At 43.8% G+C, this 13,225-nt stretch overlaps 1 protein-coding gene across 1 annotated transcript in view; it reads left to right on the forward strand.

The window, feature by feature from the left end:
* The first annotated feature begins 228 nt into the window (after positions 1–228).
* The window catches only part of WBP1L (WW domain binding protein 1 like), a 73,456-nt gene continuing 60,459 nt past the window's right edge, over positions 229–13,225 (forward strand). The window contains exon 1 of the mRNA XM_065407203.1: positions 229–327. Within this exon, the coding sequence (XP_065263275.1) occupies positions 241–327 (87 nt within the window). The 5' untranslated portion in view covers positions 229–240. The remainder of the gene's footprint in view (positions 328–13,225) is intronic.

Here is a 13,225-nt window from a genome sequence, read left to right on the forward strand (position 1 = left end):
CAAACCGGAAAAAAATTCTCCCCGGGCCGCACTCAAGATGGCGGCTCACGGGATTAGCCCAGCCCCAGTCACGAGCGGAAGCGGCATGAGCCAATGACAGGCAGAGCGGGGTGTGGGGCGGCCCAATGGGAAGGCGAGGTGGGCGGGGCGGCAGCTGGGGCGCCCCTCTGCTCCCGTCCTGTCCCGTCCCGGGCCGGGCCGCCGTAGGGTTAGGTAGGCGGGGAGCGGGGGGTGGGGGGGATGGAGAGGAGGCTCCTCGGCGCCATGGCCCTGCTGCTCTTCCAGGCCCTGCCCGAGGGGCTGCCGGCCAGCGTGGAGCCCGCCCAGGTAGGGGCCGGGGGGGCCGGGCTGGCGGAGGAGGGGTTGCGGCTGAGGGGGCAGGGATAGGCCGGGGGGGGGCAGCAGGCTTGGGGGGCAGGTGTCGGGGGAGGGGAGCTGCCCAAGGGGACAGGCCTTGGGCGGGGGAGTTGACCTCTCAGGGGTGTGAAGTGGGGGGGCTCGAGATGCAGCTCCCTGGGTTGAGGGGAGAGGGGGTGTTTCTTTGGGGCTGGGGGAGGGGCCTTGCCCAGCAGGCTCCCCCCCCCCCCTGCCTGTGTACCCCCTTCATACCCGGGAAAGGGGTCTAATCAGGTTACTACTTTCACCTTCGTTTCTGTGCTGTTAATTTCCTCACTACGCTGCCCTACCCACTGTTCAGATTTCTCCCCTTATTCTGAGCTCCCCAGGAGAAGAATCTGAACCCTCCCTGCTTCCCTTCCCATGTTCAGTTGAATCTTTTTGCCTCTATGTTTTCATGTTCTTGTACCTCACCCCATTGCCCTATGTCAGCCCTACCCTGCCATTCTTACTGTGTGTGGTGGGTGTATGACGTACCCTGGGTAAAAGAGAAATAACCAGCCAACCCCCAATAAATCAACAGATTATTAGGTTTAAATCCAGAAGAGGAAATTATGATCCTGTATTCTGACCTCCCATGTAACTCAGATCATGGACTGTCACCCAGATATGTGTCCAGCTCAAAACATATTGTTCAGGACACCCAGTCTTGACCAACAGATGGAGAATTGACCACTAAATGTATGATCTCCTCCTGATGGTATATATTTACCAAGGTGATTGAAAATCTTGTTTTGCTGAGTGGCATGAAGGCTGCTGTTCTGGAGTGCTGACTATCTTGAATCTTTTAAATATTTTCAAATGCAGCCTATCTGTGACCATGGAAATTGTAGATCTGTTAAATCTTTGTGTCCTTTCCTGTGGGGGCTAGTGCAAAATTGTACCCTATTGTGTATTTTCGATTGTCTTTGGTTTGGTTTTACTGACCCAAGCGATGGGGTTTCTACCACTTCCTTTGGGAGATAATGTAAATACATTTTTCAACTTTGTGAGAACGGCGGTGTGCCATTGAGGGGGAGGAATTATTTCTAGAAAACTGTGGATCTCTGTGTTCCCTTATATACAAACAAAGATGTAGTAGCTGCTGTAAAGTGAGTAGAGGATACCTGTTAGTCCCTGCCTCACGATGTGTGTCAAACAAGAAGGAATTGGTGAGGGTGACATGGCACTGGTAATACAAGCAAGTTTCAGAGTAGCAGCCGTGTTAGTCTGTATCCGCAAAAAGAACAGGAGTACTTGTGGCACACTACTTGTGTATGCAATTTGTACGTCTAATCTTTTAAATCAATACCACAGCAAAATAGACCTTGGTGGATATGAGAAGTGGGGCTAGGGGGAGGAAGACAGCGTGAGAGTGGATGGGCTGCTTTAAAAAGTTTATGTATTTCTTGGGTGAAGGTACACTGTTCTTGGTAGTGTGTATTTCCTGTGGAGACCAGATAGGGGCAAGAAGATATTTTGTAAGTTTCCTTTGTATAGTTTTAGTTCATGTATATAAAATTTGCTACATTGCTTATTTTAGATCTTAGGTTACCTCTGCATCTCAAACACCTAGAGTTATTTCACTGCCTACGATGAATTGTCATCAGAAATGTGAAATCTTGAAAATAAGCTTATAACAAAATTTTATTCATGTACACCTGTATCCATGCCACTTTATATTTGTGATTCCTTCAGATCTTATAAATAACATTGCTAAAGCTAGGATGGGGCAGTACTTGCACTGGGAGACCTAAAGAACGTTGAGGTGGTATTGCAGGGAATGTGTTGTGTAATTCAGTACTGTACGTTGAGCTCTTAGTGTTGAGCCTGTACTGAACAAATGTTCCCAAGAGCATGCTCTGTTGCAGATGATTCTGATTCTCAGTTTAAAAATAGTCCAGGATGCTTGTAGTCTTTACCAAAAAATTTCCTATAGTTACTCTTATTTTATTGCTCTATACCATCTGGACTTCAATTTGCTTAACCACTCTCTGCCTCCTTGACCTTTCTTTGCAATTTCAACTGTATCCAGGAAACTGGAATTAATTTTGAGAGTATGTATTAGTAAATTAAGGGTTAAAATATTGTAGTTATCCAAAAAACAACCACTACAAATCAAGAAATTTAGAGTTAAGGTTAAACTGAAAAGAAAATCAAACAGTTAAGGAGGTTTGGATTCTTTAACTCTGCTCTGTAGTGACACCATAAATGGGGGGGCGGAGGGAGGGGAGTGAAAAATAAATATTTCTAAAAATCCGCTTTATCAAATCTGGAACCATAAACTCTAAAATGCATTAATCATAATTCTGTGGTGTTATATCATGTCACTATAGGGTAGAATAAAAGTAGTTTGAATGCTTTTTCTGTACATTTCCATGCCTAGTATGTATGGATTTCTTAGCTTAAGCTACATTTGACAGAATATAGTTGTAATTATGCACAGAGTTCAATGAGGTATAACTAATATGAAAAGTTTGAAGAGCCTGTGTTGTTCCACTCTTAAGATCATTTGAGACAAAACAGTCTGACAGAGCTTAAAGGACACATTTTACAAGTCTTCTCAGTGTAATGGGTTTACTTGTAAAATGTCTCACGCCAAGTTCAAAATCAATGTTCTAATTTTGGGGATGATACTCTTTAGTCTTTATACATATGAAGGAGGCTGAATCCCTGCTTTAAGTGCAAAACAGCTCTGCAGTTGAAGCTATTGTCAAGCATTATCATAGTATGGCATTTCTATTTTTTAAATAATATATGGAGATATACCTATCTCCTAGAACTAGAAGGAACCTTGAAAGGTCATCAAGTCCAGCCCCCTGCCTTCACTAGCAGAACCAAGTACTGATTTTGCCCCAGATCCCTAGGTGGCCCCCTTAAGGATTGAACTCACAACCCTGGGTTTAGTAAGCCAGTGCTCAAACCACTGAGCTATCCCTCCCCCGTTCTAAACTTTTGTATAACATGGGTGTACACTGTTAAACAGCTGCCACATTTAACCTGAGGTGAGGCTGCATTTAGCACCTGGGGTTCGAGCTGGTATCCTGCCTCAGGTAGAGGCCTGTGCCTGAAACATCAGAGCAAGGTGAAAGCTCCATAATCCACCAATGGGTGTGGTGAGGGTACAGGTCCTTCTTTTTAGGCCACTGCTACACTAGAGACCTTACAGTGGCACGGCTGTACTGATGCAGCTTCGCCTCTGTAACGTTGTAGCCTCTGTGTAGCCGCTCTATGTTGACGGGAGAGAGCTCTCCCATTGACATAATTAAGCCAGCCCCAATGAGCGGCGGTAGCTATAGCGGCTCCTGCTGACTAGCGCTGTCCTCACCGGCCCTGCTGTTGGTGTAACTTATGTCACTTGGGGGTGTTTTGTCACACCCCATGAGCAACATAAGTTATACTGACAAAAATGCTAGAGTAGACATAGCCTTAGACTCCAGAAGACCTTTGTTGGCCTACTCGCTTTTATTCAGTGAGTGAAGTTATTCCTGTATCTTTAAAAGTGCATTGAGATCCTTCGGAATGAAATCTGCTGTATATAACCGGAGGCCATATTACACCTCTGCCACAATATCTTTTGAGACTATTGGTTTTGGCTCACTGATTTCTGCAGCTTTGGCAGGAGACAGGGGGGATCAAAGTACATTCTGTACTTGCTCAAAATGGGAACCTCTAAGTAACTCTGCAAGTTGGATAAAGTATTGTGATAGTTGCACCATAATTGAACTGGCTGTCCACCTGTGCATAGCATGTTTTCCCATCAATTAAAACTCTTGTTTTATACATGGCTGTGAACTCAGAATCATATATAGTATTATATCAGTGGAGAAAATCATGTCTTAGCTGAGGCGTAAATTTATTTCTATACAGCAAATGTAAAATCTGGTTTGAAAATGTAAAATGTATCCTGGTAAGTCCTTGGTTTTTGTTGTTGTTGTTTTGTTTTGTTTTGTTTTATTTTTGGAGTAATTGGGGCTGCTTTTAACTTGGACTCATAATTATCTTTCTGAGAATCCACTACAGTAAAAAAACCCCACGTATTTAGAAATACAACACAGAAAAATCTTATAAGGCTTGATTCTAGCGGGGCTGGTTATAGCTAACTGGCTGTCAGCCATAGCACCTTGTTCTTTGATCCTGTCAGACCTCACAAGCCAAGCAGGGTCAGGCCAGGTCAGGGCTTGAATCTCAACATCATCCAGCAGGTGGCATTCTTCCCTGCATTCTTCCATGCATCTGATGAAGTGGGTTCTAGCCCATGAAAGCTTATGCCCAAATAAATGTGTTAGATTCTAAAGTGCCACAAGTACTCTTCGTTCTTTTTATTCTTCCCTCTGAGTCTCTTCTGAACCAATGGCTCCGTATAGTGCTGCTGGATATATGTATTATTCTGGCCAAATTCCATCAAAGGATATTTGGCCTGCCTACCTAAAATAATCCTCCCAAATTTTATTCTTCTCAAAATTCTTCTCTTCCTAAACATCCATCTCTAATCCCTTATACTGTTTGTAACAATGGTATCTGAAAAAACAAGGAGGAGTCCTTGTGGCACCTTACAGACTAACAAATTTATTTGGGCATAAGCTTTCGTGGGTTAGAACCCACTTCATCAGATGCATTGATTGGAAAATACAGGAGCAGGTATAAATACATGAAAGGGTGGGAGTTGCCTTACCAAGTGTGAGGTCAGTCTAACGAGACAATTCAATTAACAGCAGGATACCAAGGAAGGAAAAATAACTTTTGAAGCGGTAATGAGAGTGGCCCATTTCAGACAGTTGACAATAAGGTGTGAGTAACAGTAGGGGGGAAATTAGTACTGGGGACATTAGGTTTAAATTTTGTAATGACCCAACCACTCCCAGTCTTTATTTAGGCCTCATCTGATGGGGTCCAGTTTGCAAATTAATTCCAGTTCTGCAGCTTCACGTTGGAGTCTGTTTTTGAAGGTTTTTTGTTGTTGAAGAATTGCCACTTTTAGGTCTATTATTGAGTGACCAGAGAGATTGAAGTGTTCGCCTACTGGTTTTTGAATGTTATGATTCCTGATGTCAGATTTGTGTCCATTTATTCTTTTGCGTAGAGACTGTCCAGTTTGTCCAATGTACATGGCAGAGGGGCATTCCGGGCACATGATGGCATATATCACATTGGTAGATGTGCAGGTGAACAAGCCCCCGATGGTGTGGCTGATGTGGTTCGGTCCTATGATGGTGTCCCTTGAATAGATATGTGGACAGAGTTGGCACCGGGGTTTGTTGCAGGGTTTGGTTCCTGGGTTGCCTGTTGTATAGTATTGCTTGGCATTATTAAACCAGGGTCACATTTAATGTGAGTGGTAGCTGTGTTTCAGTGGTAGTTGTGATGTTTCTTGTATATGTAATAGTTTATATTTCAATTTACTCAGAAACATTTTGGTACGAGGCATTACATATAGTAAATGTAAGATTATTATTCTTTTCCTGTTTAAATTATATTAGGCAGAAAACAGAGTAGGATTAAATAATCAAATTTAATAATGGTAAAAGTTTAATAGTGGGGTGTATCATGGTTTCATACTAGGTCCAGTGTTGTCTAATTATGTTTGTTATTGATCTGGAAAGGATGAGTAGTAAGGTAGCAAAAGGCGCAAATGAGAGAGATCTGTTTAGGCTCGTTGAATCCAGACAGGACTGTGGTGTACTTGGAGAGATCTAAGCAAGCTAGGTGAATAGGTAACAGGATGGCAAGCGAAGTTCAGTGTTCATAAATGCAGAGTAATGAACTTTGGAGGAATACATTTAACTATTCATACCCCTCAGAGTTCTACATTAACGGTATCAATGCATGAAAGGGACCTGGGAGTCATTGCAGACAGCTCAATGAAAACCTCTGCTCAATATGCAGCTGTAGTCAAGAAAGCAAACAAGATGTTAAGATGAATAAGGAATGGTATGAAGAATGTTATGTCTTTATTAATCAATGATATCTCATCTGGAAGGTTGCGTAAGGTGTACTCTCTCACAGAATTAGGTAGGGTTCAGAGAATGGTGACAAGAATAATCAAGGATATAGAAAACTGGTGTGAAGAGAGATTGAGAAGACTGGGATTGTTTATTTTAGAAAGACTGTGACTGGGTGTACCTCCCCTGCACTGATCCCACTGGGGTTAACCGCATGCTGTGAGATGAAGAGGCCATGCCCCCTAACCCCTGATGGGCATGCTCAGCCTGGAGACAAGATATAAAAGGGAGTGGCCTAGCTCAGTTTGGGCTGGCTGAGGAGAAGAGCGGATGTATGCTGTGGGCTCCTGCCAGGGAGTTGCTGGCTCTACAGACCATGGAGGCCAAGCCAGTGGGGTCGACCGCAGAATCCCTGCTGACCCTGGGGGACGAGAGTGGGCCAGAAGGCCGACACCCCTAGGAGAACTGACAGAGCAGGAAACAAAGGTAGGAAGCAACCCAGGGAATGCAACTGTTAAAATAGGAAACTGAGCCAAACCATAGACTACCGGTTTCTTAGGGCCCTGGGTCTGGACCCAGTTGAGAATGGTGGACCCGGATCCCTGTACCCTGCCCACACCTATCGTAGGGTGTGGGCACTGCTCAAGGACTCTGGCCATTAGGCCACGCTGCCCTGAGAGTAAGGGCAGCCCCAAGGACTCCGGCTGCTAGGCCGCACTGCCCTGCTTTATAGGCTAAAACAGTAGTATCTACTCTAGCCACTTGAGCCATAACCCCTTGTCATAACTATAAAGGGAAGGGTAACAGCTCTCCTGTGTACAGTACTAAAATCCCTCCTGGCCAGAGACTCCAAAATCCTTTTACCTGTAAAGGGTTAAGAAGCTCGGGTAACCTGGCTGACACCTGACCCAAAGGACCAATAAGGGGACAAGATACTTTCAAATCTTGGGGGGGGGAAAGGTTTTTGTGTGTGCTCTTTGTTTTAAGGGGTTGTTCGCTCTTGGGACTGAGAGGGACCAGCCATCAATCCAGGTTCTCCCCATCTTTCTAAACAAGTCTCTCATATTTCAAACTTGTAAGTAAAAAAGCCAGGCAAGGCGTCTTAGTTTTACTTTGTTTTCTCAACTTGTAAATGTACCTTTTACCAGAGTGTTTATCTTTGTTTGCTGTACTTTGAACCTAAGACAGAGGGGGGTCCTCTGAGCTCTTTAAGTTTGATTACCCTGTAAAGTTATTTTCCATACTGATTTTACAGAGATGATTTTTACCTTTTTCTTTAATTAAAAGCCTCTTTTTAAGAACCTGATTGATTTCTCCTTGTTTTAAGATCCAAGGGGGTTTGGATCTGTATTCACCAGGAGTTGGTGAAAGGAAGGAGGGGGGAAGGGTCAATTTCTCCTTGTTTTAAGATCCAAGGAGTTTGGATCTGTATTCACCAGGGAATTGGTGAGAGGTTTCTAAAAGCTTCCCAGGGTAGGGAATGGTGGCAGCGGACCAGAACTAAGCTGGTAGTTAAGCTTAGAAGTCCTCATGCAGGCCCCCACACTTGTACCCTAAAGTTCAAAGTGGGGATACAGCCTTGACACCCCTTGTCGCACACAACCTGCTATCCTGTGAACGGGGTGTACCTACCCCGCGACAGAGACAAATAAGATATAAAGAAGGTACATCAAAAACTTCTCCCTGTCTCTTAACACAAGACCTTCTGTGAAATTAGAATGTGGAAAATGCAAAACTAATAAAATACATTTTTCACATAATGCGTAATTAGACTGTGAAGATTGTCACAAGAAGATGATGCCAAGAATTTAACAAGCTTCAAAAAGGGATTGGACACTTATATGGCTATCATGGGGGATAGGGATAGCTCAGTGGTTTGAGCATTGGCCTGTTAAACCCAGGGTTGTGAGTTCAATCCTTGAGGGGGCCACTTAGGGATCTGGGGCAAAATCAGTACTTGGTCCCACTAGTGAAGGCAGGGGGCTGGACTCAATGACCTTTCAAGGTCCCTTCTAGTTCTAGGAGATAGGATATCTCCATTAATTTTTTTTTATTTTATTTTATCATGAATATCCAGTGCTTATGATTAATACTAACAAATTTTGGAAGGAATATTAAACCTCATGTTTCAGGGCTTAATCCATTCTCTAAGATTAATAGATTAGAAGGCCAGAAAGGACCATTGTGATCATCTAGTCTGAACTCCTGTATGTCATGGGTCATAGGCAGGGCCCTACCAAATTCATGATCAATTTTGGTCAATTTCACGGTCTTAGAATTTTAAAAATAGTAAATTTCATGATTTGTGCTATTTAAATCTGAAATTTCACGGTGTTGTAATTGTAGGGGTCCTGACCCAAAAAGGAGTTGTGTGGGGGTCGCAAGTTTATTGTACTGGGGTTGCGGTACTGCTACCCTTGCTTCTGCGCTGCTGCTGGCGGCGGTGCTGCCTTCAGCGCTGAGCAACTGGAGAGCAGCAGCTGCTGGCTGGGAGCCCAGCTCTGAAGGCAGAGCCGCCACCAGCAGCAGCACAGAAGTCAGGATGGTCTGGTATGGTATTGCCACCCTTACTTCTGCACTGCTGCCTGCAGAGCTGGGCCCTCAGTCAGCAGCCGCTACTATCCAGCCACCCAGCTCTGAAGGCAGCAGCACAGAAGTAAGGGTAGCAATTCCACGATCCCCCCTAAAATAACCTTGTGACCCCCCTGTAACTCCCTTTTTGGTCAGGACACCCAATGTGAGAACTCTGGTCTCCCATGTGAAATCAGTATAGTATAGGGTAAAAGCACACAAAATACCAGATTTCATGGTGGGAGACCAGATTTCATGGTCCTTGATGTGTTTTTCACAGCCATGAATTTGTTAGGACCCTAGTCACAGGACTTCCCTGTTTGAACTACAACATTTCTCTTAGAAAAAACATCCAGTCTTGATGTTGAAAATTGCCAGTGATGGAGAATCCACCACAACCCCTAGTAAGTTGTTCCAGTAGTACTGGCACAACATTAGCTTTGTTCCAGTTGTCTGGAACCACCCAGTGTTCCAAGAGGTCTAATCTCACAGATCAGGTTGAGACTGTGGGCAGAATATACCAAGTGTGCTACTGCAGGATTCTTTCACCTTCTTGAGAAGTATCCGGTACCAGTCACTGTCAGAGACAAGATACTGAACTAGATGGATCTCGGATCTGAGCTGATCTGGCAAAACCTAGGATCTTGTCGTGTAACAGGCTGCTAAATGTTTAAAGATAACCTTAGACAAAACTCTTTTAGATGGTAACCTCTTTAGGGCAGGGACCATGTCTTACTATGTGTTTGGAAGGTATCTAGTACTTTTTGGCTACTCATACATGTCTTTGTTCCTGAATGTGAGCCAAGGATCATGACACATGTCTCCATCTATATGATGAGTTCCTTTCATTACTGGGTGTCTCATTTGCCAGTCTGCAGACTGCTTTTCAAACAGTTAATGCTTGGGAGGAGGGCTGAATTTATATAGCACGGTCTTCAAACTACCTCTCTCTTGTCATTTTGACTGTATTTGAATGTTAAGTCTCTTGTGATCTGAAGTTTAGATAAAATAGCCTTTGCAGATGTTACGTCACCAGTGATTGCATTCCATTTGCCAGGACATAGCATTTCACCTCAGTCTGTTTCAAATTGCAGTGTCAAAAAGTTTCATTAGAAAAACAAAAAACTTAAGTTAACCTGTCCTTGTATCCCTGTCCTTGCTCTTACTGGCAGTGTGGGATCTAGTGGTTAGGCCATGAGACTAGAAATCAGGAGTTCTGGATTCGATTCCTAGCTCTGCCACTGACTCGCTCTGTGTCTTGAGGCAAGTCCTTTGACCTCTGGTGACTCCTTTCTCCATCTGCGAAATGAAGATACTTGCCTGCCTCACAAGGATGAATGCAAGTCACCAAAGAAGTCCAAAACTATTTTCCTTCCCATCATTCTCTACACTTGAAAACACTGTGGGCAGCTTTCACCTAATGGAATGATTGAAGCGGAGACCCTCCTTAACAAACATCAGCATGCTGAAACTTGAAAAATGTAATACCAAAAATAAGTTTGAGTGTTTTTAGATTGGGGGAGGTAAGAGGCAAGTTTTGTGTGGTGTTGCTCTTTGCAGCTTTATCTCAATTCTCTGTTGCCACATAGCTTTGGGCTGATAGGAGGCATGTGTGGTAAGTGATTGCTAATCAAGATTTCAAGGCTGTGTTCCCTGAGTTAACAAATCACAGCCAAAACTCACCTGTGTTCATTGGCCTGTAACAAAACAGATACACTTACAGGAACAAAATGATATGGAATGGAGAGACTTCTACATACATAATACAGTGTAATGCCTTTAAACAAAAATCTTCCTACGGTGGTCTCCAGTCGCAAAGATTTTAGAAAATGAGGAACTAAAGCATTAAATGGTCTTTATTTCCCTGTAAAACTTGGATAGATTTGGATTTATAAAAAATTGTTTTATATCTTCCCTGTGAAGTGTTTAGAACTGTTGGAAACTGGAAAATGATAGCAGTGGAAGTGTATTTAGAAAATGAATGTCCTACTTCAGGGTCTTTGAAGACCCTGGGAACCTGTTATGTGCAGACTGTGCAGTGTCTGAATCAGTGAGACAAATGCTAAGGTTTCTATTATGCATGGTAATTTAGTATCTCTGCTTCAAAAAGGGTTACAAAAGTCATTTACTGACTGTGGGTGGAATTTTCAAAAGCACCTAATTGGTAGGTTTGCAGTGTTATAGCCGTGTTGGCCCCAGGATATTAGAGAGACAATTGATTTAGGACACAAGTCTCATTTACTTTCAGTGGGGGTTAGGTGCCTTGAAAATTCCATCTTGCTTGCTTACAGTATATTATACACTATATACAGGAATTGATGCCGTTTCCTCTGAGGTGGAATGCAGAAGTTCTTCAATAGTGCACAGTAACATTGCACAACACTTCAGAACTGGAATTGGAGGGACTATTTTATCCATCTGAAATGATGTGGGAAATTAGGGAGACGGAATGTAAATACATAGATTAGAATTTGGCAAAAATACTGGAATTAACACCATTACATTTGCAAAAAGTGCTATGGTATCTTTTAATGAGATGAATGCTTAGTATCTTGATGATACATCTAGTACAAAAAACAGAACTTCTGTGACAAAGCACCTCTGCAAGCCATTTGCAGTCTTGTTTTCAATGCTGACTGGAAAGCAGTGTAGTGGAAGCAGTGGTAGAGCAGGATTAAGGATAAACGTGAGCTATCACCAATGAATACTATGCCCTAAAGCAGTGTTTCTCAACCTTTTTGATACCAGGGACTGGCTTTCTGCCTTCCTAAACTGTGTCAGGGAGATCTCGGGGACCAGCGCGGGTCCGTGGGTTGGTCGTTGAGAAACGCTGCCCTAAAGCATCAGGTTATAATCCTGGGTTTAAAAAAAGAACAGAATAGTCCGAGTACTGTAATCATCCTGGGGAATTCACTTCAACAGGGGCTTATAGTTAAATACTGTAGCAGGATGGTAAAGACTAATTTTTTTGAGCAATAATACCTTTTATTAGCTTTGAATATAAAGGAGTTATCAAATATCATGCAAACCACAGCTCTTGAGCATCCACATTTTGTTGCACATTCTGCATTACAGCTGCTTTGGCCTCCTGTGCTGCTGTACTGCCAGTTTAGGTGATGCTCCACAGACCTCAGGAGCCAGCAGGGCTGGGAAGAGAAGGTGACCCATCTTTGGCAGTTAGGCTCCCTGCTTCTCTCTCTGCTTTCCCTTCCCTTTTAAAGCAGTAGAGCAAGGCCTCTGAGGAAGGGAGCCCATTGTGATTTCAGGGCAAGGGAAGCAGCTGGGGCCTATATGGTTTTCACAGACAGAGGAAGAAGAGGAGGCCCTAGGCTGCTGTGTTCTTCATAGGGTTAGGAGGCTCAACTTCTCTCTCCCTTCCTGTGAAAACTGTAATGGGGGCCCCATTTTTCTCCCTTCCCTTTCCCCTAACCATCGATCCTTCCAAGACCCTCTCCCCTTTTGGAGGGGAAGTGTAGCGAGGAGAAGGGGCGGGGGCTACAGCTGCTGGAGAAGGAGAGCTGAGGACCTTCTGCGCCTTTGGTCGGGTGGTGGTAGCATGACGACAGTACCAACGCAGTCCAGCTAAGGTGAGTCTGGCCTGCATTTACTGAATTTGGGGGCAGCCTGGTCAGGGATCTCCCCTCATGTCTTATGAGAAGCCTGGGCAGGGAACATCTCTGCAAACCCTTGAGTAGAGAACCTCTTCTTAACCTCCTCTCCTGTAAGAGAGTGCAGATCTGTTCATTTGATCCACACAGTGAGAATAAGTTAAAAAGAAGTTTGATCGTTACTCCAGGTGTTCCACGCTTAGGTCATATGTCACACATTTAAATGTCTTGTTGTACATTGGTAGGGGTTGAGGTGTAAGCTAATGGCCACAAGGATCAGGAAGAAATTTTCTCTCCACTGCCTGCGTGTACAGCATTGTGTATCTGGGTACGTGCGTTATATTTTTCACCTTCCTCTAAAACAGCAGTTATTGGCTACTGCTGGCGGGAGAATACTAGAAATGATCAATTAAGGGTCTGATAAATCCTATATGCCAATTACAGGTCAAATTATGAACGCAGGTCACAATATGAACCCCAAACCAATTCTTGAGCACATAACATGAGGGGAATGAGTGGGAAGGAGAAATGATGTTCAAAACACATTATCCCTCTAAGAATGGTGTAGATGCAGTATTGTGGTCTCTGAATACCTTGATCCTTTGGAATCTAGCAAATAGATGATGGGCAGTGTTCCCTCTAATTTTTCCCACGCATGTGCGGAATGAATTTTGTTATCTGCACCAATAAGGAGGTGATGTGTGACACATCACCTCCATATTGGTGCAC

Source organism: Emys orbicularis, chromosome 7, assembly GCF_028017835.1.
Source record: "Emys orbicularis isolate rEmyOrb1 chromosome 7, rEmyOrb1.hap1, whole genome shotgun sequence".
In the NCBI taxonomy this organism is placed as follows: domain Eukaryota; kingdom Metazoa; phylum Chordata; order Testudines; family Emydidae; genus Emys; species Emys orbicularis.